At 32.8% G+C, this 22,994-nt stretch overlaps 1 protein-coding gene, 1 long non-coding RNA gene and 1 other non-coding gene across 5 annotated transcripts; 1 reads left to right on the forward strand and 2 right to left on the reverse strand.

Annotated features, from left to right (window-relative positions):
- Positions 1 to 1,942: 1,942 nt before the first annotated feature.
- On the forward strand, positions 1,943 to 13,963 carry LOC108206426 (uncharacterized). Of its 2 annotated transcripts, XR_010288841.1 has the most exons (4): positions 1,943 to 3,084; positions 6,012 to 9,489; positions 12,416 to 12,921; positions 13,042 to 13,963. It is a non-coding gene; the product is annotated as an uncharacterized LOC108206426 (long non-coding RNA). The 2 variants fall into 2 exon arrangements; XR_010288840.1 differs by lacking the exons at positions 12,416 to 12,921; positions 13,042 to 13,963 and adding an exon at positions 11,283 to 11,605.
- Positions 13,964 to 17,903: 3,940 nt separating this feature from the next.
- LOC108206542 (uncharacterized) lies at positions 17,904 to 20,247 on the reverse strand. Of its 2 annotated transcripts, none has more exons than XM_017376874.2 (3): positions 19,701 to 20,247; positions 19,370 to 19,580; positions 17,904 to 18,263 (listed from the first exon to the last, which is right to left on the reverse strand). In XM_017376874.2, exons 1-3 carry the CDS (start codon positions 19,932 to 19,934, stop codon positions 18,079 to 18,081), a joined length of 630 nt encoding a protein of 209 aa, XP_017232363.1. In that variant the 5' UTR covers positions 19,935 to 20,247; the 3' UTR covers positions 17,904 to 18,078. The 2 variants fall into 2 exon arrangements, with proteins under 2 accessions (XP_017232363.1, XP_017232364.1); XM_017376875.2 differs by having other exon boundaries at positions 19,370 to 19,577; positions 19,701 to 20,229.
- A 2,674-nt stretch (positions 20,248 to 22,921) lies between these two features.
- On the reverse strand, positions 22,922 to 22,994 carry TRNAR-CCU (transfer RNA arginine (anticodon CCU)). The gene has a single exon. It is a non-coding gene; the product is annotated as a tRNA-Arg (tRNA).

Genomic DNA, 22,994 nt, shown 5'->3' on the forward strand with positions numbered 1-22,994 from the left:
AAGTATTTCAAACTAACTTCTGACTTTAAGCCAATTTATGACTTATTTCTGACTTATTACACAAACAGACATTTTTCAGCTTAAAGTCAGAGACGACTTAAAACCTAACATAAAGATGGTTGTTTGAATGAATGGCTCATCAGGTATTTGTTGTATTGTCAGAAGCAAGCCCTCCGTTGTAGAGAGGCCAGAAACAATCCTGGTCCAGCTCCTTATAATTGTTTTATGTTCTGCTATTTTTTACTTGCTATGATATGTTATTCTTTGTGCATATGAATACATGATATATATACTGCCTTTTTACTAACACTTGTTTCATTCTTTTTTGGGAAATTATGAATGGTACCATTGTGTAATTGACTTTTACAAGTGGTACCACTTCGAGTTTTTGACTTACAAGTGGTACCATCGTGTTTAAATATTAAAGCTACGCAACCACTCCGTCGAGCAACCGTTAAGCAAACGTTTGTACAAGTGTATTAAATGGTGTATTAGCAGTTGAAAATAAATAAAAAATACGGCCTAAATACAGAGACACGTGTTGAGCAGCGGATAAAAAGAAAAGCCCCAAAAAAGAAACATTTTAAAGGGCAAAACCCTTCTTCTTCTTCTCAAATTGAACATAGGGTTTAAGTGGAGCGGAGCTGTGTGTGGTTTTTCATTGCGTGCATCTTCCGACCTGATGTATGTTCTATTTTGAAGGGTTTGCAATGCAACTTCTCAATTTACTTTTAGGAAAGCAATGGAGAGGCTGCAGAAGGAAGGGGGTGACAAAGTAATTGAGTGGCTTGGACAATTAGAGGATCCTTCAACTTGGAGCAAGCACAAATTTGACCCCAGTGTCTGCAATGATTCAAATACATCCAATTTTGTGGAGAGCTTCAACTCAACTCTGGGGATTGATATGTGTAGACCAGTCCTCACACTGCTTGAAGGTAAATTACTACTATCTTGTGGTATGCTTGTGATATGTTTTCACTACTAATGTTTGCTATATTTTCTCCGAGCAGGAATCAGGAGAGTGTGTGTGGTTAGGATGGCAACTAGAGCTGAAAGAGCAAGACTTTGGAAGGATGATGATCTATGTCCCAAGATTGGGAAGCTGCTCAAATCTATAAGCAAGGACATCATTACCTGCAAGGCTTTTATGTCTAGTCCTGGGGAATATGAGATTCATGAAGGTAAATCTCGGTTTCCATTGTCACTTAATAACAAGATATGTTCTTGTGGAGCATGGAAAATCTCTGGGATCCCTTGCAGGCATGCAATCAGGGCAATGATTCATGCAAAGATTGATCCACAAAAGGTGGTTAGTGCTTGGTTTCATGTCAGCACTTACAAACAAATCTACAACTACAGTATTTCACCTATTAATGATAAAGAACAGTGGTAAACCTGTGAGGACTTACCTGTTCTGAGTCCACCTACTATGAAGAGAGGTGTTGGAAGGCCATGCAGAAACAGGAGGAGAGAAGAGGGGGAAGATCAGAAAGGAAAGAGATCCAAGACTGTCAAATGCAAGAAGTGTGAATGTTATGGACACAATGCTAGGACCTGCAAGGGGGGGCTAACTGAGAAGCAAAAAAAGGAAATGCAGGTCACTGGAAAGCCTCTACTGATTCGAAATCCTAGGGTGAGGGATCAAAGTAATGCAGCTAAAACGGCAAAGGCATCAAAGGACACAGCAACTCAGGCATCGCAGACCAATACCACACACTGCACTCCTTCACAGTCTCAGTCACAGATTTAGTTTCCATGAATTTTTCATGTTGTTTTTTAACATGTTTTTGATGTCCTGGTAGTTACTTTTGTTGGATTTAAAACTATTGAATGCTTGGTTTTTGTTGGAGACTATCTTCATATATGTTTTGTTGGATTGTACTGTTGCAGAGGTTAAAAACCCGGAAATTTAAAGTTTCTTGTACTTTACATGTCTATTGTAATGACCCGGATTTTTTAAAAATATTTTTATTAGTATTAAAAGTGATTTTTCTTTAAAGAAGGGAATAAGATTTAATATTTTATTCCAGTTTAATGAGTTTTCAAGGTTTTATATTTAAACCCCGGGTTATTGTGTTATTGATAAATAATTGTATTTTCAAAACTGATTTTCATATATTGTTTTGAAAATTCTGTATGAATATTATGTGAATATATGTGTGTTATGTGATTAAGTGGTATTGGTGGATTTGTTGGTTAATTAAATATGGTTAATTATGAGTATTATATGATTAATATATGAATTTTGTGAATTTTGGGTTATCTAGTTTATTGAACTGAATGATCGTATGTGTTCGTATTCGCGAGATTTCAATTTCTATATGCTCAGGAGAAAATATAGTTTATTTGGATATTTTCATATGGATTTATGGAATGTTAGATGATTTTATAATCGATTTAAGGATTTAATTGCGTATATTTATATTTATTTATTAATTATTTGACTTCCGTAAAACCGTCCACTCGTAACGAGGTAGCAAATTTTCTTCCCGGAAGTTTCAACAAAACTCACCTTTAGCCTAATTTGAATATTCCGGACACTTTTCGTGTTTTGACTTTTTCGATCCGGAGTACGGTTTTCCCCGGAGTCGGTCCGGCGGAGTTTTTCGGGTATTTTAATTGTTGATAATTATCCAGTTTGTCTCGATATACGTGAAAGCTAGATATTTTGATTATTATACTCATCCTTATCTTGTAATAATTGCAGTGGGACCCGCATACTAATGACTGATTAAAAAGCCCCGTTTTGATGATTATCTTGAAAACCGGTATTGATTGGACCCCGCTTTATTATATAAAGCTAGTAAATATCGTATTTTCATGTCATAAACGATCCAAAGGGGTACCAATTATTTGTAAATATAAATAGACCTTTCTAGAGCTTATTTTCACGGTAGAAATCATTTTCACCAGTTTCTTTGCACGAATACCGAGAGAAACCGAGCGGTGTTCTTCGTGTTCTTCATAATCAAATGAAGATTTGAAGGTGTTATTGGAGTCAGAATCAAGCGTGCAAATAGTCAAATCGAAGATATCGAAGAGTAGAACCCAAATCAATCATCAAAAACAACATGAGATTCACAGGTAGGGAGTAATTGAAGTTTTAAAATTCGAATTTATATGATTTTAATTATGAATTTTTGCAAATGATCTTATTTGATTGTTTTGATGATTCCATGTTGTAGTACGTATTTTGCTCGTCGTTTTGATATATTATATGTTAAATTTCGAGTTCGATAACATAGAGAAATCTCTGTTTGATTCTTGAGGCTCGTTTTTGAATGTTCTTGAGCCGAGTTTGAATATTTTCAATTCAAGTTGGGTGTTTCTTCTCTGTTAAATCTGGGCTGAAACGGTTACCACTAGCATGTTGATTATGTTAAGGAGAGTCGATTTGTATATAAAACATGGGTGGAGGAGTCGGGAAACGAGCTCGCCGGATTTTTTAAAGTCCGGCGATGTTCTTCGTTTCGATTCCATTTTCCGGCTTGTATACTCATCTATTGGGAGTTTTGATTTCAGAAACGAGTTCCTGGGATGATATTTGATAAATCTGGAGTGTTTCGTTGAGTTCTGGGGGCGGTGGCAACACCGGCGACTCGCCGGCGGCGAGTCTGTGGGCGGCGACGGCGAAAATGCCGTTTAGCCCCCAAACTTTTGGAGGTGGTGAAGATTTTGTACTTTAGTTTCATTTCTGGCAAATTGACCCCTGATATTTTTATAAGTTACACTTTACACCCTTGCCAGAAAGTTTTAAAAACTTACAAAATAAACCTTTTGATTTAATTTTCTAAAATTGTTTTATTTAATTATTTTAAATTCCAAAAATAGTTTTTAATTATTTCTTTATTCAAAAATAAATCTAAATTAGTTTGTTAATTAATTTTAATTAGTAATTAATTATTTTAATTAGTCAATTAATTTAAATATTAATTGATTAATTATTTTAATTAATTATTAATTGATTTTAATTGATTAATTAATTGGATTTAATTAATCCTTTTTGATTTAAAAATTCCGAAAAATAGTTTCGAGCTTTAAAATATTTTTCCAAATTATTTGAAGGCTCGATAATTGTTTATGAATGATTTCAAGTCCAATTTCAAGTATTTGGGACTTGATTATTTATTTGAAAAGTGATTCTTTTATCGATTTTAATTCCGAAAAATGTTTAAAAATTCCAGAAAATTCTCGAAAAATCATTTTAAACCCAAGACTTGATTTGACATCAATTAGGATGGGAAACCTTATGTGAAATGCATTGTCAGCTATCTGTCTGATGCATTATTACACCGAAAGGAGGATAGAAAACGATTTTAAACATATCTTTTGATCCGTAAGTCGGAATCGAGTGAAACGAAAGAGAGATGAAAGCTTATAAAGTCTATTTTAATATGACATAATAATATGATGGAGTTGAGAACGTGAATAATTGTTGTTAAATGTGCACAATGTGATTATATGTTATTTGACTGCTATTAATTGATGATTAAGTGATGTACGTGTTTATTTATGATATTATATACATGTGATAAATGATTTGAATGACATAGTGTCGTGAGTTGATTGATATTGGATAAGAAGTTATGGATTATAATGATTGGATTTGGTTGGTTGATTGTTGATTGAGATAGGATAACAGGTGGATAGTCTAATAAATAGACGAGATGATGTCGGATTTTCGATAGGATTCATATGATAAGTGATTGGTAATATGTTATGTGGAATATGATTGACTATATGTTAGAGTCAAAGCATGCTTATGTGTTACGTGGTATCTGATAAGTTTAAAGGGGTATATAAGTGGGTATCGGTATACGTGATATGTATATGCGATATATTGTTTAGTGACTATAGTATTATCTTATTCTCGTAAAGGATTTGAACGAGACGTGTACGCTCGAAGACGTCAGGAAGTCGAAATGGTATTGCAAAGCGAATAAGGGATGAATCGAGTAAGCGAAGCGATGTGGCGAATAGAGTACGGCTAGAGATGGTCTAGAAATTATAATATGAATAGATTGTGAAAGTGGAAAGATGAGGTTGAGCTATGAGACTGGAGTCAGATTTAAGGCAAGTATCCTGCACCCTGCTTTTGGATATATTGCAAATATTCTGATTCATTCTTTTGATGTGTTGCAAGTATCCTAAACCTTTCTCTTGGATATATTGCAAATATTCTGATCCATTCCTTTGGTATATGTTTCAAGTATTCATACCTTTCTTTTCAATGTTCGAAAGTGCGAGTATTCTAACCCATTCTTTCTAATCTTCAAGTTCTAAAGAATTTCCGTTTTACAAATTAATTCGAAGTTCAGATTGTCATTGAAGCATGTGTTGCTCAGTGATAGTTAGAGCTTTGAATGAATTGGGATCTTCTTGATTATTCAACCCGCCATTGTCATGCTGGTTTAGCAGGCTAAATGCAGTTGCTTAGCCGATAATGGAGGATACTGAATAGTTGAGGATTTCCTGAACTGTGATTTATGAAATGATGGATCATAATTTATGAATAGATTATTATCAAAGTTTGATTTGGAATTATTCTGTTGTTGATGATATTTATGATGATGTTCTGTTGATTTACATTGGCTTCTTGAATTGAATTAGAGAATTGGATTATTGTTTTTATATAAACATGTGGACCAGATGAGTGGTCAGACCAGATGAATGGTCATGTTAGGCCAATGAGTGCCTTGGATCCAGTGATAGAGCATGGCGGGGCCTGCTCGGGGTTAGGTATGACTGATCAGCATCCTAACCTTGGTTTTTAATTAAAATATGATAGTCCAATTCAATAATTCTCTTGTGAAAGATTGAATTCCTCAGTATTCAATTGCTACAAGGTATTGTGATTTTCTTATACAATACCTAAACTCGTGAACTCAGGTTGAATCCTTTTATATCTTGAACTCGTGAACTTCTGTTATATCATTTCAGAATTATCATTGTTTATTACTACTTGCTGAGCATTGTTGCTCACTCTTGCTATTCTCTTTTAACCATTTCAGAAAGGATTAAAGATAAATGGCTAGTCTATGATTGCGAGTAAAGCTAAGGCTAGGCGAGGAGTGTTCAGGAAAGTTGATGAGGTTGGTGCAAGCTAGAGCTGTGCTATAAGGATTCAAGTGTAAGTCATAGCTGGAATAGTTGACAGTGATTCTTCTTATCGAAGATGATCTGTTTTGGTAAGAGATGTTGTGTAATATTAGTGGTGGATTCTAATTTCAATACTGTAACCTGGATGCGATCCTGTTGTTTTAGGGGGTTAAAATGTTCTCATTCAAATCTTTTATTTAATGTTTTCAAGTTTTAAATTCTTTTGGATTTTCATTATCTTTAAAAAAAAAAAAAAGGTTTTCAAAGTGTTTTAAAAAGGTTTCGTGTGGTGACGTCAGAATCCAGGCCCCCGGATTCCTGGGCTGTCACAGTTGGTATCAGAGCAACAGGTTACAAGTTATTGGAATTTGAATATAGATTATAGTTTTAAGTTTTATATAGGATAGACGTTGTGTGACCTCATATCGAGGTATTGTGAGACTATGTGGACATAGTCTAGAGAGGTGAGTGAAGCGTAGAGTCTAGTTAGATGATCAAGTTAAGTGCGGATATTTAAAGAGATTGGGATTCTTAAGTTTAGACATATGATTCCTAGTATATTGACTAATCGAGATGGTATTATAGTGAGAAGTGTCAAGATTAGACCTAGATAGAAGAGTTTGATAGTGAATGATTGAATTGAGAATGGTGGAAATGCAGAGTTCAGAGTATTCTGACTATACTGCATATTTGAAATTGGATTATTGTATTGATTTGAGGATGATATAAATGCATGGTTCATAGTATGGTGACCATGTCAAATATTTGGAAGATGTATATTGTTTTGAGTGAAGATATGAAGAGTAAGTGTAGAGTATGAGTTGTGTTGGATTAGAAGAAGAGATTTGTAGATAGAGGTTGATAGATGAGAAGTGCATGATAGAGAGTAAGTGAAGTTGAGTCAGGTTATTAGAAGCGATATTTGCGAGTAAGTTAGAATGTTAATTCTCGACGACTACGCTTTAAGTTAAGCGGGACAAGGTGGGCCCATAACCCACAGCTTGACGAGTCAGAAAATAGAAGATACGCTACGTGTTTGTGCTATGGATTTCAAAGGCAACTGGGATAAAGTTGAAGAATGTAAACTACATGGGCCAGAGTTATTACGGACGATAACGTCTACGATGACATCTTACGAGGCTAATACGAGTCAAATCGATTGATTATCGAGAACGTTGAAAGGATGACATAAATCGAATAACGATTTCGTAAAGTAGAGTGGGAATTTGAGAAGACCTTGGCAATACCTCTCTTCAACTAAAGATTCTTTTGATTATGTTCTTCATCAGTGAGTTATTATGATATCATTTCGATAAATGAGATTTTCAATTTCTCAAATTCTAAGATGACATTGATATTGATTAGTGGTGTGAGTTGGTATTGAATCGGTGTATGATAAAAGCGTGTTTATGAAGAGACAGTGGAATTCCATGATATTAATTGATATTCTTTGGTATTTCTTGATATTCTTCCATATTCTTTGATATCCCTTAATATTCGTTGATATTCTTTGACACTCTTTGATATTCTTTGATATCTTTTCGATATTCCTTAATATATTCCTCGATAATCCTTAACATTCCTTGATGCTCATTGAGATTTCTTGGATTCTTTCCATCTGATTGGGATGAACAACCCTATGTATAGGGTACACAAGGTATACCTGTCTGTGTGATAGGAGTTGGATGGGACGCCATCACTTGTGTGTGTTGTGATTACAAGAAGGTTAACAACCTTTAGTAGTGTCTAATATGGACACGCAACATTAAGTTCATTTGATCGTATTGATCTCCCAGTCACTCTTGTATTCCAATGTGACCTATTTTGAAAACATCTTGTTCTATTCGAAAATTCCCAAAGATCGCTTCTTGGGAAATGAATTTTGCAATCGCGAAAGTTTGATTTTCCTTTTCCATTAAAGTTAAAGGTATGCCAAGATCAATCAAAGGTGGATGACGATATGATATTATGAAGTGTGTACGTTTTAGTTTCTTCGGGGGATTCCGAGGACGGAATCCTTATAAGGGGGGTAGAATGTAATATCCCATATTATTAAATTCAGATTTGATTATTATAAATCTATTTGTCTAAATATTATTGTTGGCTTTAGTTGAAAAGTGAATTGATTATGTGAATAGCTTTATATGATTACACCTGTTTTGTGGATTAATATGGATTTTACAAATATTGCATCCTCCTTCTTTCTCTGATTCCGAGGACGGAATCCCTATAAGGAGGGTAGATTGTAATGACCCGGATTTTTTAAAAATATTTTTATTAGTATTAAAAGTGATTTTTCTTTAAAGAAGGGAATAAGATTTAATATTTTATTCCAGTTTAATGAGTTTTCAAGGTTTTATATTTAAACCCCGGGTTATTGTGTTATTGATAAATAATTGTATTTTCAAAACTGATTTTCATATATTGTTTTGAAAATTCTGTATGAATATTATGTGAATATATGTGTGTTATGTGATTAAGTGGTATTGGTGGATTTGTTGGTTAATTAAATATGGTTAATTATGAGTATTATATGATTAATATATGAATTTTGTGAATTTTGGGTTATCTAGTTTATTGAACTGAATGATCGTATGTGTTCGTATTCGCGAGATTTCAATTTCTATATGCTCAGGAGAAAATATAGTTTATTTGGATATTTTCATATGGATTTATGGAATGTTAGATGATTTTATAATCGATTTAAGGATTTAATTGCGTATATTTATATTTATTTATTAATTATTTGACTTCCGTAAAACCGTCCACTCGTAACGAGGTAGCAAATTTTCTTCCCGGAAGTTTCAACAAAACTCACCTTTAGCCTAATTTGAATATTCCGGACACTTTTCGTGTTTTGACTTTTTCGATCCGGAGTACGGTTTTCCCCGGAGTCGGTCCGGCGGAGTTTTTCGGGTATTTTAATTGTTGATAATTATCCAGTTTGTCTCGATATACGTGAAAGCTAGATATTTTGATTATTATACTCATCCTTATCTTGTAATAATTGCAGTGGGACCCGCATACTAATGACTGATTAAAAAGCCCCGTTTTGATGATTATCTTGAAAACCGGTATTGATTGGACCCCGCTTTATTATATAAAGCTAGTAAATATCGTATTTTCATGTCATAAACGATCCAAAGGGGTACCAATTATTTGTAAATATAAATAGACCTTTCTAGAGCTTATTTTCACGGTAGAAATCATTTTCACCAGTTTCTTTGCACGAATACCGAGAGAAACCGAGCGGTGTTCTTCGTGTTCTTCATAATCAAATGAAGATTTGAAGGTGTTATTGGAGTCAGAATCAAGCGTGCAAATAGTCAAATCGAAGATATCGAAGAGTAGAACCCAAATCAATCATCAAAAACAACATGAGATTCACAGGTAGGGAGTAATTGAAGTTTTAAAATTCGAATTTATATGATTTTAATTATGAATTTTTGCAAATGATCTTATTTGATTGTTTTGATGATTCCATGTTGTAGTACGTATTTTGCTCGTCGTTTTGATATATTATATGTTAAATTTCGAGTTCGATAACATAGAGAAATCTCTGTTTGATTCTTGAGGCTCGTTTTTGAATGTTCTTGAGCCGAGTTTGAATATTTTCAATTCAAGTTGGGTGTTTCTTCTCTGTTAAATCTGGGCTGAAACGGTTACCACTAGCATGTTGATTATGTTAAGGAGAGTCGATTTGTATATAAAACATGGGTGGAGGAGTCGGGAAACGAGCTCGCCGGATTTTTAAAGTCCGGCGATGTTCTTCGTTTCGATTCCATTTTCCGGCTTGTATACTCATCTATTGGGAGTTTTGATTTCAGAAACGAGTTCCTGGGATGATATTTGATAAATCTGGAGTGTTTCGTTGAGTTCTGGGGGCGGTGGCAACACCGGCGACTCGCCGGCGGCGAGTCTGTGGGCGGCGACGGCGAAAATGCCGTTTAGCCCCCAAACTTTTGGAGGTGGTGAAGATTTTGTACTTTAGTTTCATTTCTGGCAAATTGACCCCTGATATTTTTATAAGTTACACTTTACACCCTTGCCAGAAAGTTTTAAAAACTTACAAAATAAACCTTTTGATTTAATTTTCTAAAATTGTTTTATTTAATTATTTTAAATTCCAAAAATAGTTTTTAATTATTTCTTTATTCAAAAATAAATCTAAATTAGTTTGTTAATTAATTTTAATTAGTAATTAATTATTTTAATTAGTCAATTAATTTAAATATTAATTGATTAATTATTTTAATTAATTATTAATTGATTTTAATTGATTAATTAATTGGATTTAATTAATCCTTTTTGATTTAAAAATTCCGAAAAATAGTTTCGAGCTTTAAAATATTTTTCCAAATTATTTGAAGGCTCGATAATTGTTTATGAATGATTTCAAGTCCAATTTCAAGTATTTGGGACTTGATTATTTATTTGAAAAGTGATTCTTTTATCGATTTTAATTCCGAAAAATGTTTAAAAATTCCAGAAAATTCTCGAAAAATCATTTTAAACCCAAGACTTGATTTGACATCAATTAGGATGGGAAACCTTATGTGAAATGCATTGTCAGCTATCTGTCTGATGCATTATTACACCGAAAGGAGGATAGAAAACGATTTTAAACATATCTTTTGATCCGTAAGTCGGAATCGAGTGAAACGAAAGAGAGATGAAAGCTTATAAAGTCTATTTTAATATGACATAATAATATGATGGAGTTGAGAACGTGAATAATTGTTGTTAAATGTGCACAATGTGATTATATGTTATTTGACTGCTATTAATTGATGATTAAGTGATGTACGTGTTTATTTATGATATTATATACATGTGATAAATGATTTGAATGACATAGTGTCGTGAGTTGATTGATATTGGATAAGAAGTTATGGATTATAATGATTGGATTTGGTTGGTTGATTGTTGATTGAGATAGGATAACAGGTGGATAGTCTAATAAATAGACGAGATGATGTCGGATTTTCGATAGGATTCATATGATAAGTGATTGGTAATATGTTATGTGGAATATGATTGACTATATGTTAGAGTCAAAGCATGCTTATGTGTTACGTGGTATCTGATAAGTTTAAAGGGGTATATAAGTGGGTATCGGTATACGTGATATGTATATGCGATATATTGTTTAGTGACTATAGTATTATCTTATTCTCGTAAAGGATTTGAACGAGACGTGTACGCTCGAAGACGTCAGGAAGTCGAAATGGTATTGCAAAGCGAATAAGGGATGAATCGAGTAAGCGAAGCGATGTGGCGAATAGAGTACGGCTAGAGATGGTCTAGAAATTATAATATGAATAGATTGTGAAAGTGGAAAGATGAGGTTGAGCTATGAGACTGGAGTCAGATTTAAGGCAAGTATCCTGCACCCTGCTTTTGGATATATTGCAAATATTCTGATTCATTCTTTTGATGTGTTGCAAGTATCCTAAACCTTTCTCTTGGATATATTGCAAATATTCTGATCCATTCCTTTGGTATATGTTTCAAGTATTCATACCTTTCTTTTCAATGTTCGAAAGTGCGAGTATTCTAACCCATTCTTTCTAATCTTCAAGTTCTAAAGAATTTCCGTTTTACAAATTAATTCGAAGTTCAGATTGTCATTGAAGCATGTGTTGCTCAGTGATAGTTAGAGCTTTGAATGAATTGGGATCTTCTTGATTATTCAACCCGCCATTGTCATGCTGGTTTAGCAGGCTAAATGCAGTTGCTTAGCCGATAATGGAGGATACTGAATAGTTGAGGATTTCCTGAACTGTGATTTATGAAATGATGGATCATAATTTATGAATAGATTATTATCAAAGTTTGATTTGGAATTATTCTGTTGTTGATGATATTTATGATGATGTTCTGTTGATTTACATTGGCTTCTTGAATTGAATTAGAGAATTGGATTATTGTTTTTATATAAACATGTGGACCAGATGAGTGGTCAGACCAGATGAATGGTCATGTTAGGCCAATGAGTGCCTTGGATCCAGTGATAGAGCATGGCGGGGCCTGCTCGGGGTTAGGTATGACTGATCAGCATCCTAACCTTGGTTTTTAATTAAAATATGATAGTCCAATTCAATAATTCTCTTGTGAAAGATTGAATTCCTCAGTATTCAATTGCTACAAGGTATTGTGATTTTCTTATACAATACCTAAACTCGTGAACTCAGGTTGAATCCTTTTATATCTTGAACTCGTGAACTTCTGTTATATCATTTCAGAATTATCATTGTTTATTACTACTTGCTGAGCATTGTTGCTCACTCTTGCTATTCTCTTTTAACCATTTCAGAAAGGATTAAAGATAAATGGCTAGTCTATGATTGCGAGTAAAGCTAAGGCTAGGCGAGGAGTGTTCAGGAAAGTTGATGAGGTTGGTGCAAGCTAGAGCTGTGCTATAAGGATTCAAGTGTAAGTCATAGCTGGAATAGTTGACAGTGATTCTTCTTATCGAAGATGATCTGTTTTGGTAAGAGATGTTGTGTAATATTAGTGGTGGATTCTAATTTCAATACTGTAACCTGGATGCGATCCTGTTGTTTTAGGGGGTTAAAATGTTCTCATTCAAATCTTTTATTTAATGTTTTCAAGTTTTAAATTCTTTTGGATTTTCATTATCTTTAAAAAAAAAAAAAGGTTTTCAAAGTGTTTTAAAAAGGTTTCGTGTGGTGACGTCAGAATCCAGGCCCCCGGATTCCTGGGCTGTCACATCTATTTCTAAGATTTAACGGCTGTTTAAACGTTTGCTTCACAGAATGTTGTTTTTAACAGGTTGTCAAATACAGGATGGTACCACTTGTAAGTCAAAAACTCGAAGTGGTACCATTTGTAAAAGCCAATTACACAATGGTACCATTCATAATTTCCCTTCTTTTTTAATGTTCAATTAAAGATATATTTTTAAAATTCTCACTGCAGTTACATTAATCATCTTCTTAAAAGATGTACAAAACTTTCAATGGATCCACCTTTCAGCAAAACACCGAGCAGGCCGCCCCAGTGCACGCCCAAGGGCAAAACACTTAGGAGAGACTTCACTTGACCTGATAGTTTCTTTGTTCAGTACTTCTATTCTCTCTCATGAGAATTTGAGATTTGTTACTTTTTTCCTTATGAGAATTTCATCGCAAATTTTTACCATGTAGTGATAACTGATAACTTCATTTACCTTGTATAAGATAGGAGCATCCAAGGAACTGCCTCAAATTTTTGGTGAAGTTAGTCATGAGGATGAGCGGTGGAATTTTGATATGATCAGCAACAGTTGCTGCAAAGTAAATTTGAGAACGACATATATAATTCCAACCACCTGACTTTCCGCTGTCTGTTTCATGAGTTCCAAGAATTCCTGCAGTGGTGCATAGCAGTTGCGATTGATACTTTCTGCATCGTAAATACTAGGAGTATTTGATGTATCAACATAGGTAGCTTATCTGCCAAGACTTGCATCGTAAATACTAGGAGTATTTGATGTATCAACATAAGGTAGCTTATCTGCCAAGACCAGAAGATCAAAATGAGGATAGTTAGAGGGGTTTAGAGGGTTGGATTGTGTGTGCGCTATTGTAATAGCAAAGCCCTCGAAGTGAAGGACATTTTCAAGCTGAACCATTGATTATGGCCTTGTATCGATAATATTACCAGAACCAAATGCCCAATCCTTTGATAATCATTTCATAATGGTAATTCATGTTAATTATAAGCAGTCTTAACACGCGTTTTGATAAAAATTTAGAATAGGTTAAAATTAAATTTGAAAATCTAAATTATTTTTACCCGACACTACTTTTAACAAGGTAAGAGCAAGTCCAAGAGTGCCCTAGTTGAACCCTTAAATATAATATAAAAAATTAAGTCCTAGTGATTTAGGACATACTAAACTAATTTCAACTCCAACAATGTGCCTTATCTCATTATATATTTAATATTTTATAATTAAAGTTTTCTTTCATCATTAATGGACAATAAAAGGAAGAGAGAGAAAGAGAGTGGAGTAATATTTTACTATAAAATCTAGGATATGGCAAGCAAAGATGTGCCTCAAAAATAAGGCTTGAAAAGCTTGTCTTAATGATATAAGGCATCACTTGGACATTGTTGTTAAGTTTTTTTTACCAAATGCCCTAAATTATGACTTAGGACATCATATAAGGCATCAGAAGCAACGTAAAATAAGAGTGTTTTGCAACCATTATGATTATTTTTGCTATTAGTTCTGGTTTTTAGCTAAATACTTGAAATAGAGCTTCATTTAAAGCGTTTTGCATAGTAGACTTCTAAGCATATAGCCAAATACTGATAAAAAGACTTATGTTCTAAAGATAAACCGATGAAAATTTATATAATATAGATTGAATTCTGTTAGCTGTGGTAAAGAAGAAAAAACATTCATTTCCATGGTTGGTATAGAATTAAAGTTTTTCTTAATTTTAATTTAGTACAACTTGATTAGATTGTTCAATATCAAAATGATAACACAAACAAAATTAACGTTCATATTATGTAATTTTTTACTGTTGAACATAATTATCTACAATACTAGTAATTTGATATTTTTCTCCAAAATCTAATACTTTTCTTTAGTATACTACTAGTACAAGACTTATTATTATATGCTCTTCTTTCACCGCCAATGCTACAAGTGCTTATCAAGAGCTTCTTTTGCGGACGAAGTACTAACCGTCACTATTCCCAAATCAGAAAGGACAAAGGACAAGAGTAATTGGAATAGACTTGGTGATTCTCTCCCAAAACTTCCTATTACAGTTCGGGGGTGTTCTGCTTAGGACTGTGGCTGTAGGGGTGAGCAAAAATTCTCCAAACCGACCGAAACCGGCCGATCCAATCCGTCCAAACCGAATTTAACAGTTTAATAACGGTTTGGTTTGGTTTTGGTATGGTTTCGAATCATAAAAACCGAATTATTTTGGTTTGGTTTCGGTTTTTACCTCTAAACCAACCGATAAATCTGAACCGAACCGAATGTGTAGATTTAAACATTAATATACATGTACTAATAATGTATTATTAAAAATAAAATTATAATCTACAAAAAAATGTAAAATCTTAAACATATAAAAGATATCCTGGTAAAGATTTTCTTTAAAAATATCATTTATTCTATTTTATGATATTAATTTTGATGTATGTATTACGTTTCCATTCCTTTTATTTATATTTTTATAAAAGTATACGAATCATATTTTTTTTATTTTCTTCCGTCTCTTTTTATTTATCAAGCTAATATATTCTTGTATCCTCTTTAAATATGATTAAATAGAAAATATAAATTAAAAATTTCAAGTTAAAATTTAACTTTGTTGCTAACTTTATGTTACATATAAAAAACGGTTTAAACCGAAACCAAACCAAACCGAACCGAATCGTTTTAAACGGATTGGTTTGGTTTGGATTTAAACATAATGATTTGATTTTGGATTGAGATTTTGGAAAACCGATTATTTGGGTTTGGTTTGGTTTAGACCCTCCAAACCGCCCAAACCGCCCCATGCTCACCCCTAGTTGGGGGAGTTCTAATTGAAGTTGGGGCTTTCCAGTTGGTGTTGGGGAAATGTGGTTGGTATGGAGGAATATTAGGCGGGGGTTGTGGGAGGGGTGGCTGTTATGGGATATCTGGAAGCCGGGAGAGTTCTGGTTGGTATTGTTGGGCTTTCGGAGAAGGCTAGGGGAGTTCTTTTTGCTATTTCGGGAGTTCAGAAGTTGGCTGAGAGACTTTCAATAAGTGTTCAGGGACTTCTGGAAAAGGTTGGGGGAGTCATGGAGTTGGCTGGGAGTTATGGTGGGTTTTGAGGAGGCTCTAGAGAGGGCTTTTGCTTTGGTTTTGGATAAAGTACTTGAATTTTCTTTTCCAATTGTAACAAATTTAGATCCCAATTTCTTGGTGGCATTATCATTTTCTCAATCTTAGTTATCAACGAAGGACTAAAATCCTACAATACAACAACAAACTTTAGCTTTCTCAATTTGCACTTTTGCTTTTGGCAGTATGTGATTCCTGTAATGTAGGTTAGAGTAAGCAAACAAATATCAAATGATCTATCCATACAAAATTTAAATTCAACAAATCCACATAACTATAAATCATAGTTCATACATTCACCAGCATATCAGGTTCAATCTGCATTTTCGCTCCATAAACCATAAATAGCGATTGATTCAATAGAAATTGAAATTGAACTTCAAAAACATGTAAATAACAGAAGTATACACATTCCTATATAAATCAAAGTACGTAATGACGCAAACGATTACTTACAATGTTTCTCCTCTTCGTAAAAGCAGTGTTGGCATCATTATTCTTCTAAGTTTTCGATTTCAAAAACCGTTAGCTGCAATCAACTTATTATCACTATGGAGCTTAAGGTGAAACTTGTTGTGTTTATCTAGCTGATGAAGATGAAGGTTCTTACTATCACAACATATTATTCTACTCATACCTTGATTATACTGGTGGTTATATGGAGTCACATGAAACAATAGTGATACTTCAACCAAATACTTTGAATGCATCATTGTGTTTTTTTTTCAAGATGTTGATGTTGTTGATGCTGCATTTTGGGCTTCATTATTTGATAAGAACAGAGTCGGGTTTTACTCGTAATCAAGATATATAAATACAATACACACATAAATTGTAAAATCGTTCGTTTCAACACCAGTCTTCAATAAGTACACCGCTTCACATCTAGTTGCAGCAATGGAAAAAAAAAAAGAATAAACCACATTCTAACAAAATTGCTTATATGCAAGGAAGTTACTTTAAGCATTAGATATAAGCATTCAATTGTTTTTTATTTGATTTTAGTAGATTGTTTGTTCATTGCCCCACAGGGACACTTATTTTTTAATCTTTGCAACTATTTTCAACTTATTATGTAATCAAATTTAATTTTTTAACAATTTTTTTAAAAATTGCATTTGTGGTTGCAGCTATGGTTGCAAATGCAACCTCTGTATTTTTGCAAATAAAAATAAAAATTCATAAAAATGGTATTTTAAAAATTTTTATTGAAAGATTATCTATTTGCAAAAAAATTTAAAAAATATAGTATTTTTGTAAAAAAAAAAAAAATTAGGCTTGGATACTTATTAAAAAACTCCTTAATTAAATTACTTAAAATTTAATTAATTTATATATTAGCCTGAATTCGCCGGGTTACAAGCTAATATTTATTAAACATGATATTCCATTTTTTAACTGATATCGAATAACTAACAAGAATAACAATAATTTTTGGTCATACTGCGGAACAAATAAAACAAATTTATATAAAACCTGCACAAAAGAATCTAAACAATGCGCATGGCTGTCAAAAAATTCGATATCCGTACGAAAACTTCGCATTCGTATTTAAGAAAAAATGAATATTATTCGTATCTGAAATAAAGAATATATTATCCCTTTTTGAATCTGTGATATACGAATCCGAAATTAAATACATATATGATATTTAAATTATACAATATATAATTATATATAATAAAAAAATTATTCTATTAGATGCAATGAACACATATGCATTAAATAATATATTTATATAAATTTTATATAATTATACAAATACTTTATACATATATAAATATATCATTTGAATTTAGTCATAAAAAAATTATCTAAAACCATTGTCAATATGATGAGGTAGATATTATCCGTATCTGAATCTCACGATTACACACACAGACTACAGATATAAGTAAATTCGTACGGAATTATCCGTCTTGATTACCCTAGGAAGGAGTTGTACCTGACTCTCAGAGTCTTCAGTTGCAAAAGAGCAAAGAAAGCTCATTATTCATTCCTTTAATCAATCGAAACTTTTCTTTACAAAAAACAAAGTAAAGAAAACAATATTCAAATCGCCACATCATTATTCAAATTATAAACACTTTATACATTCTTCTGAAAGGATCAACACTTGTCTTGTAGTATTCCTGTCAGTAAGTCCATTCTTGAGGCAACTGCAGATCCTGATAATTGCTAACATTATTGTTGGCAACTCTCTGATTTTGATTCGTGTGAAATACACCATTTGGATGCGCCTGGTTACTAGTCCTTTTCTCAAAATGTTGCTTTAGAGTGTGTAACACTCTTTCCGGAACCAGTACCGTTGGACATCGTCCTGCTCATTTTTGGCAAATAAATTTAGTATGATTAATAAAATAAAAAAAATAATATTACATATATCAAATTAAGTACAAAATTTGTTATAAAATAATATAGTCGACCGTCATCCGGTTGTTTCTAGGTGGCACTTCTGATTTCGCTGATGAGAAATTGTTGGACCAATTAAAACCGATCGTTTACGTGATCGGTTTTATACCTTGAACACGACCGGTCTAAAATTAATCATCACTTTTGGCCAGTTTAAACCGTAAAACTGGCCGATCTATTTCGACGTCGGTTTTGTATCGCTTTTTCCAATGAACAATGATAAAATAGCAATTTGAAATGATTTATCCGGAAATATTAGTATGAATATAATGATCCACTACTATTATTTATATTATAATCAATAAGATAATATGGGAGTCATTTTATATCAATTTTGTACCATTAACGCGTTATTTAAATTCACCGATTTCAAGATTGTTAATCTGCCATCGAATCCTATCTATTCGCATATGCAAGTAGAACGGATCCCATGACAAAGATTCTTAAAAACATATATACGGTGGTATTAAATAACACGTTAGTCCCAAACAAATATATGGATTGAAATATATGTGATCTCATCACTTTTGGAATTGAGTTAATGTATAAATAAATGAAATTTGGTTGTATATATCATGAACACAAGTTACACAACATGATGGACCGCAAGTCACTCACATCCAAACACTTTACAAGTTGCCCATCTCTATCTTATATAATTTAGATTCCTCTGCACCAACTGAAAGTTAAGATATATTCCACCATATTTTATTTTATATTACTCACCGAAATAAAACTAAAATAAAACACAACAAATATATATATACTATCCCATTTTAAGGGTATATTCAGTGTATACATATATATCATTTTTTTTTATGTTTAGTGTGTTTGTCATCTTTCATGTATAGATTCATTTTAGATACACTTATGTCCTTTTCCTGCTACAAATGTATATATTTTTTTGTTTTATTGAATTCACGTGAAAATATATTATTTTATTCATGCAGAATAAAATATTTAAATAAGATTAATTTAATCAATAATGAAATTTTATTAAAAAAATGGCAGTACCTGGTTTTTTGCGGGTCTGGGGATCTGGTAGATTATTGGTTGCATGTGGGATGAAAACTCCTGTCCCACCTGATGACCCGTTTTTCAACCCGGTTTGTCCAAGAAACACCACCTTCATACCCGACCCGTTTTGTAAAGTACTGCTCAGAAACTTAGCTCTGTTGCTGCCATTTCCATAGTCCTTCATCTGCTGCCTAAATTTCTTACCCTGCTATTCGAACATATACACGAGTCACGTTTCATTACAAACTCGGTCCACAAATTTAGCAAAAGATAATACTAAATAAATAAATAAATTGTGTTAGATTTGAAACTAGTGACTAACATGTACCTTAATGTTTTGCAGATGAAATTGAGAAGGTTTCGGTTGAGAAATCGCTAATTTTTCCTCGTCTTCTTGTAACATATTTTCCGCCATTCGACGAGTTAACTCCGCTATAAATTCCTCTTGATCGAACGCTTCGTCGCTAGAAGACCCGCAAGACGACTCGAACCCGCTTAAAATAGACTCCCCGCTCGCATCACCTTGAGGTTTCTCCTCGCCATCCCTAGCAGTCACCAACATATTTTGATAATTTCCACTTAAATACTAATCGAACCGAACCGAAATAACGCGAGGCGGAGGTTGGGGAGGTGTTTAAAGAGATGAAATAAAGCTAGGCAACTTTGGTTGATAAAGGGAGGAGAAATGAGTCGGTGATATATACATGCACTTGTGGAGAAATAAAGCCCAGACGTAAGATATATGTGGGTGGGTCACTTAATGTGCTGAAATTAAATAAATACATAGAGAGAGAGGGTTTAGTTAGTTAGTTGGATGTGTGCGTTAGTTCAACTACGTAACAGGATTGATATTTCATGGTAGAGATTGTTTACTTAACTTGTGTTCTTATCTGTTTATTTCTTTTGGGGTTTGACACAATTGGTTTTTATCCTGGAATAGTGTTTCTTCTTATTTTCTTATGCATATCAGCATCTGAGTATTCGGTTCTGGTCATATGGCTTTGGATTTTCTCGTGGTTATCTTGACTTTATGACCATGGTACTCCCTCCGTCCCAATGAATCATATACATTGGGATCGGACACGGAGATCAAAAAAAAGTGTAAAAAATGAGTAAAGTTAGATGGAAAGTGAGTAAAGTGGTGAGACCCGCATATTTTTTAATAATAGATTTGATATAGTGGAGGAAAGTAGTGGGTGTAATAGTGTTTTTATTATTATAAAATGGAGATAGTGGGAGAATAGAATGGGTGTAGTAGTGTTTTATATTATAAAAAGTTGCTATTTTGGGAATGTATAGAAATGATGGGACATCCAAAAAAGGAAACTATATAGAATTGATTGGGACGGAGGAAGTATCTAAACATGGAAGTTGATACTGCGGAGCTATTCGGATAAAATTAAAAAAAAATGTTTATTACTTAAAGTAAAGAATTAGACTAAAAGTGAGGATTAATTAAGATTTATAAGTGATTAAACTGATAAGAAGTAAAAGTCCCGAAAGAAAAATTAGCATTTCCATTTTTATACAAATATTTATAATTTTTTACACAAACGGGTAAAGAAAGAAAAAAAAAAACCAGAAATCTTCGAAACTGACAGGCACTGTGTCTGCAAATTTATGATAATTCTACTGTTTGACTTTGACAACTACAGTAGTTTAGTTGCTTATCGGAATAAATTATCGTAACTAGCGAAATGAAATAATTGTTTTGAGTTCAATTTTTTGATATAAAACAATTTTGTTGTATTTTAAATCAATATAGAAAAATTTTATAGAAAAATCATCATAGTGTTTTTTCAAATTTAATTTTTTAAGTATAAATCACTATTTCATTCCGGTAACTACCTAACATCAAATATCTAATTTAACACAAAATTTTGAATTAAATTATTTTATCAAATATTTTAGCTTTCAAACATCACTATTTATCCATACCTTGCAAATTATGATCCTTTGTCGGATACGCTTTCTTAAAAATGCATTTCTTACTATGAGCCAATATATGTATTTTAAATAATTGATTAAAAAACAATTATTTTATTTTTAATGTGTATTTATATTACAAAATATATCAAGATATTCTACCAAAATCGAATCAAGCCGTGTCAAACTTCCGAAGTGTCAACTGTCAACTACAATTTGATTGTTAAATAAAAAATTATTTTTTAATCATATCGTTTAGCACATAGAATATTCAAATTTTTAATTTAAATAATATTACAATAACATATCAAATAATCCAACTTGCATAACTTGTTAATGAGTAGTATCACAGTTCACTCTCACGTAAGCACCATCTAGCCCAATCTTTAACAACATCATTATAGTGATTTATTTTTAATATCTAGAAAGTTAGAAACTCATTGCTCGTTTGAGAATATTGTCCTCCTTTAAATTGAAGATTTGGCTTCGAGTGGGATGGAATAGACTATAAGCTATACTAAAATAATGTGTTAGTAAAAAATATATATAATATTGGGTTATTGGATTGTGCCAAACTGCCAATGTGTGGCATAGCAGAGAATAATTCTCGTGATAAATATAATTTTAACATGATGAAAAAGTTATATATCTCAGCCTATCCCAGTCATATAAAGTTTGGCGAAAATTAGGAACATATTCTTAAAAGTGTAATTTCTCAAGGTCAGAAAAAAGAAAGTTAATGTGAAACATTACCAAAGAAGAGATAGAGGAATCAATGTTATTCTGAACCAACCATACATAACAGTAGATTCCTTGTACACTATGATAGAGAAGAGAAAGAGTTTTGGTTGGGGTTGTTTCAAGTTGCCACCCATGTATCACATCATGGTCAAGCTGGTTCCAAGTCTACTTCATTCCAAAATAACGTAGTTGTTTACTTTTTGCATGTAATAACTAATAAGGTGTAATAACATGTAAAAATATATTTTATTTCAAGCTTCTAATTACATGTAAAAAATCAAAACTATTCACTATTATCTTGAGAAACCTACTCCCTCCGTCTCTCTAATTTTTTTATAGTTTTTTTTCACGGCTCGACACGCATTTTAAAACTCTTGTAAAGAATAGTTCCGTAACTTGTTTTTAGATTTTCATTCTGTGTATAAAATTTCAAACAACTAAAAAATATTTTATAAAACAATATTTCTAAGAGTGTTAGAACGTATGCCAAACTCTCATCCCCAGGATGAACTAGGACGGAGGGAATATAATACAAGTTCAATATGACCGTAAGGGGACCAGAAAACGCCATTTGTTTTCCGTTGTCGGTCCTTGTACATCGTAACTGTGGGATGTTTATTAGCATATCGGTAGTACTGATAAGGATTTATTTTTCTCATTAATCGGACCTTTTTTGTAACTATATTACATCACAGTTCACAATGTGGACATGTGGGGTATTTTTGACGGCGTCCGTAGCATTAATAAGGAGAATTAATTATTTTTGTTATAGTTTGAAAGTGTTTTGTTGATGTACGGGATAAAGGATTGAAAAGGAAAACAAAAGGTAGTTAATAGAGTAGTGTTTTGGTTCAAGGGAGTAAATAACAAAAAGAGCAAATTCGCGCCAGGAAGGGGTCGAACCTTCGACTTTCTGCTTAGGAAACAGACGCTCTATCCACTGAGCTACAGGCGC

The sequence above is a fragment of the Daucus carota genome, chromosome 2 (assembly GCF_001625215.2).
Source record: "Daucus carota subsp. sativus chromosome 2, DH1 v3.0, whole genome shotgun sequence".
In the NCBI taxonomy this organism is placed as follows: Eukaryota; Viridiplantae; Streptophyta; class Magnoliopsida; order Apiales; family Apiaceae; genus Daucus; species Daucus carota.

Coding starts and splice junctions, on each gene's coding strand:
- LOC108206542 (XM_017376874.2), bottom strand. CDS start 19,934: ATGTTGGTGACTGCTAGGGATGGCGAGGAGAAACCTCAAGGTGATGCG. Junction 19,581..19,700: donor TTCATCTGCAAAACATTAAG/GTACATGTTAGT, acceptor ATGTTCGAATAG/CAGGGTAAGAAATTTAGGCA. Junction 18,264..19,369: donor CCAGACCCGCAAAAAACCAG/GTACTGCCATTT, acceptor AAAAATGAGCAG/GACGATGTCCAACGGTACTG.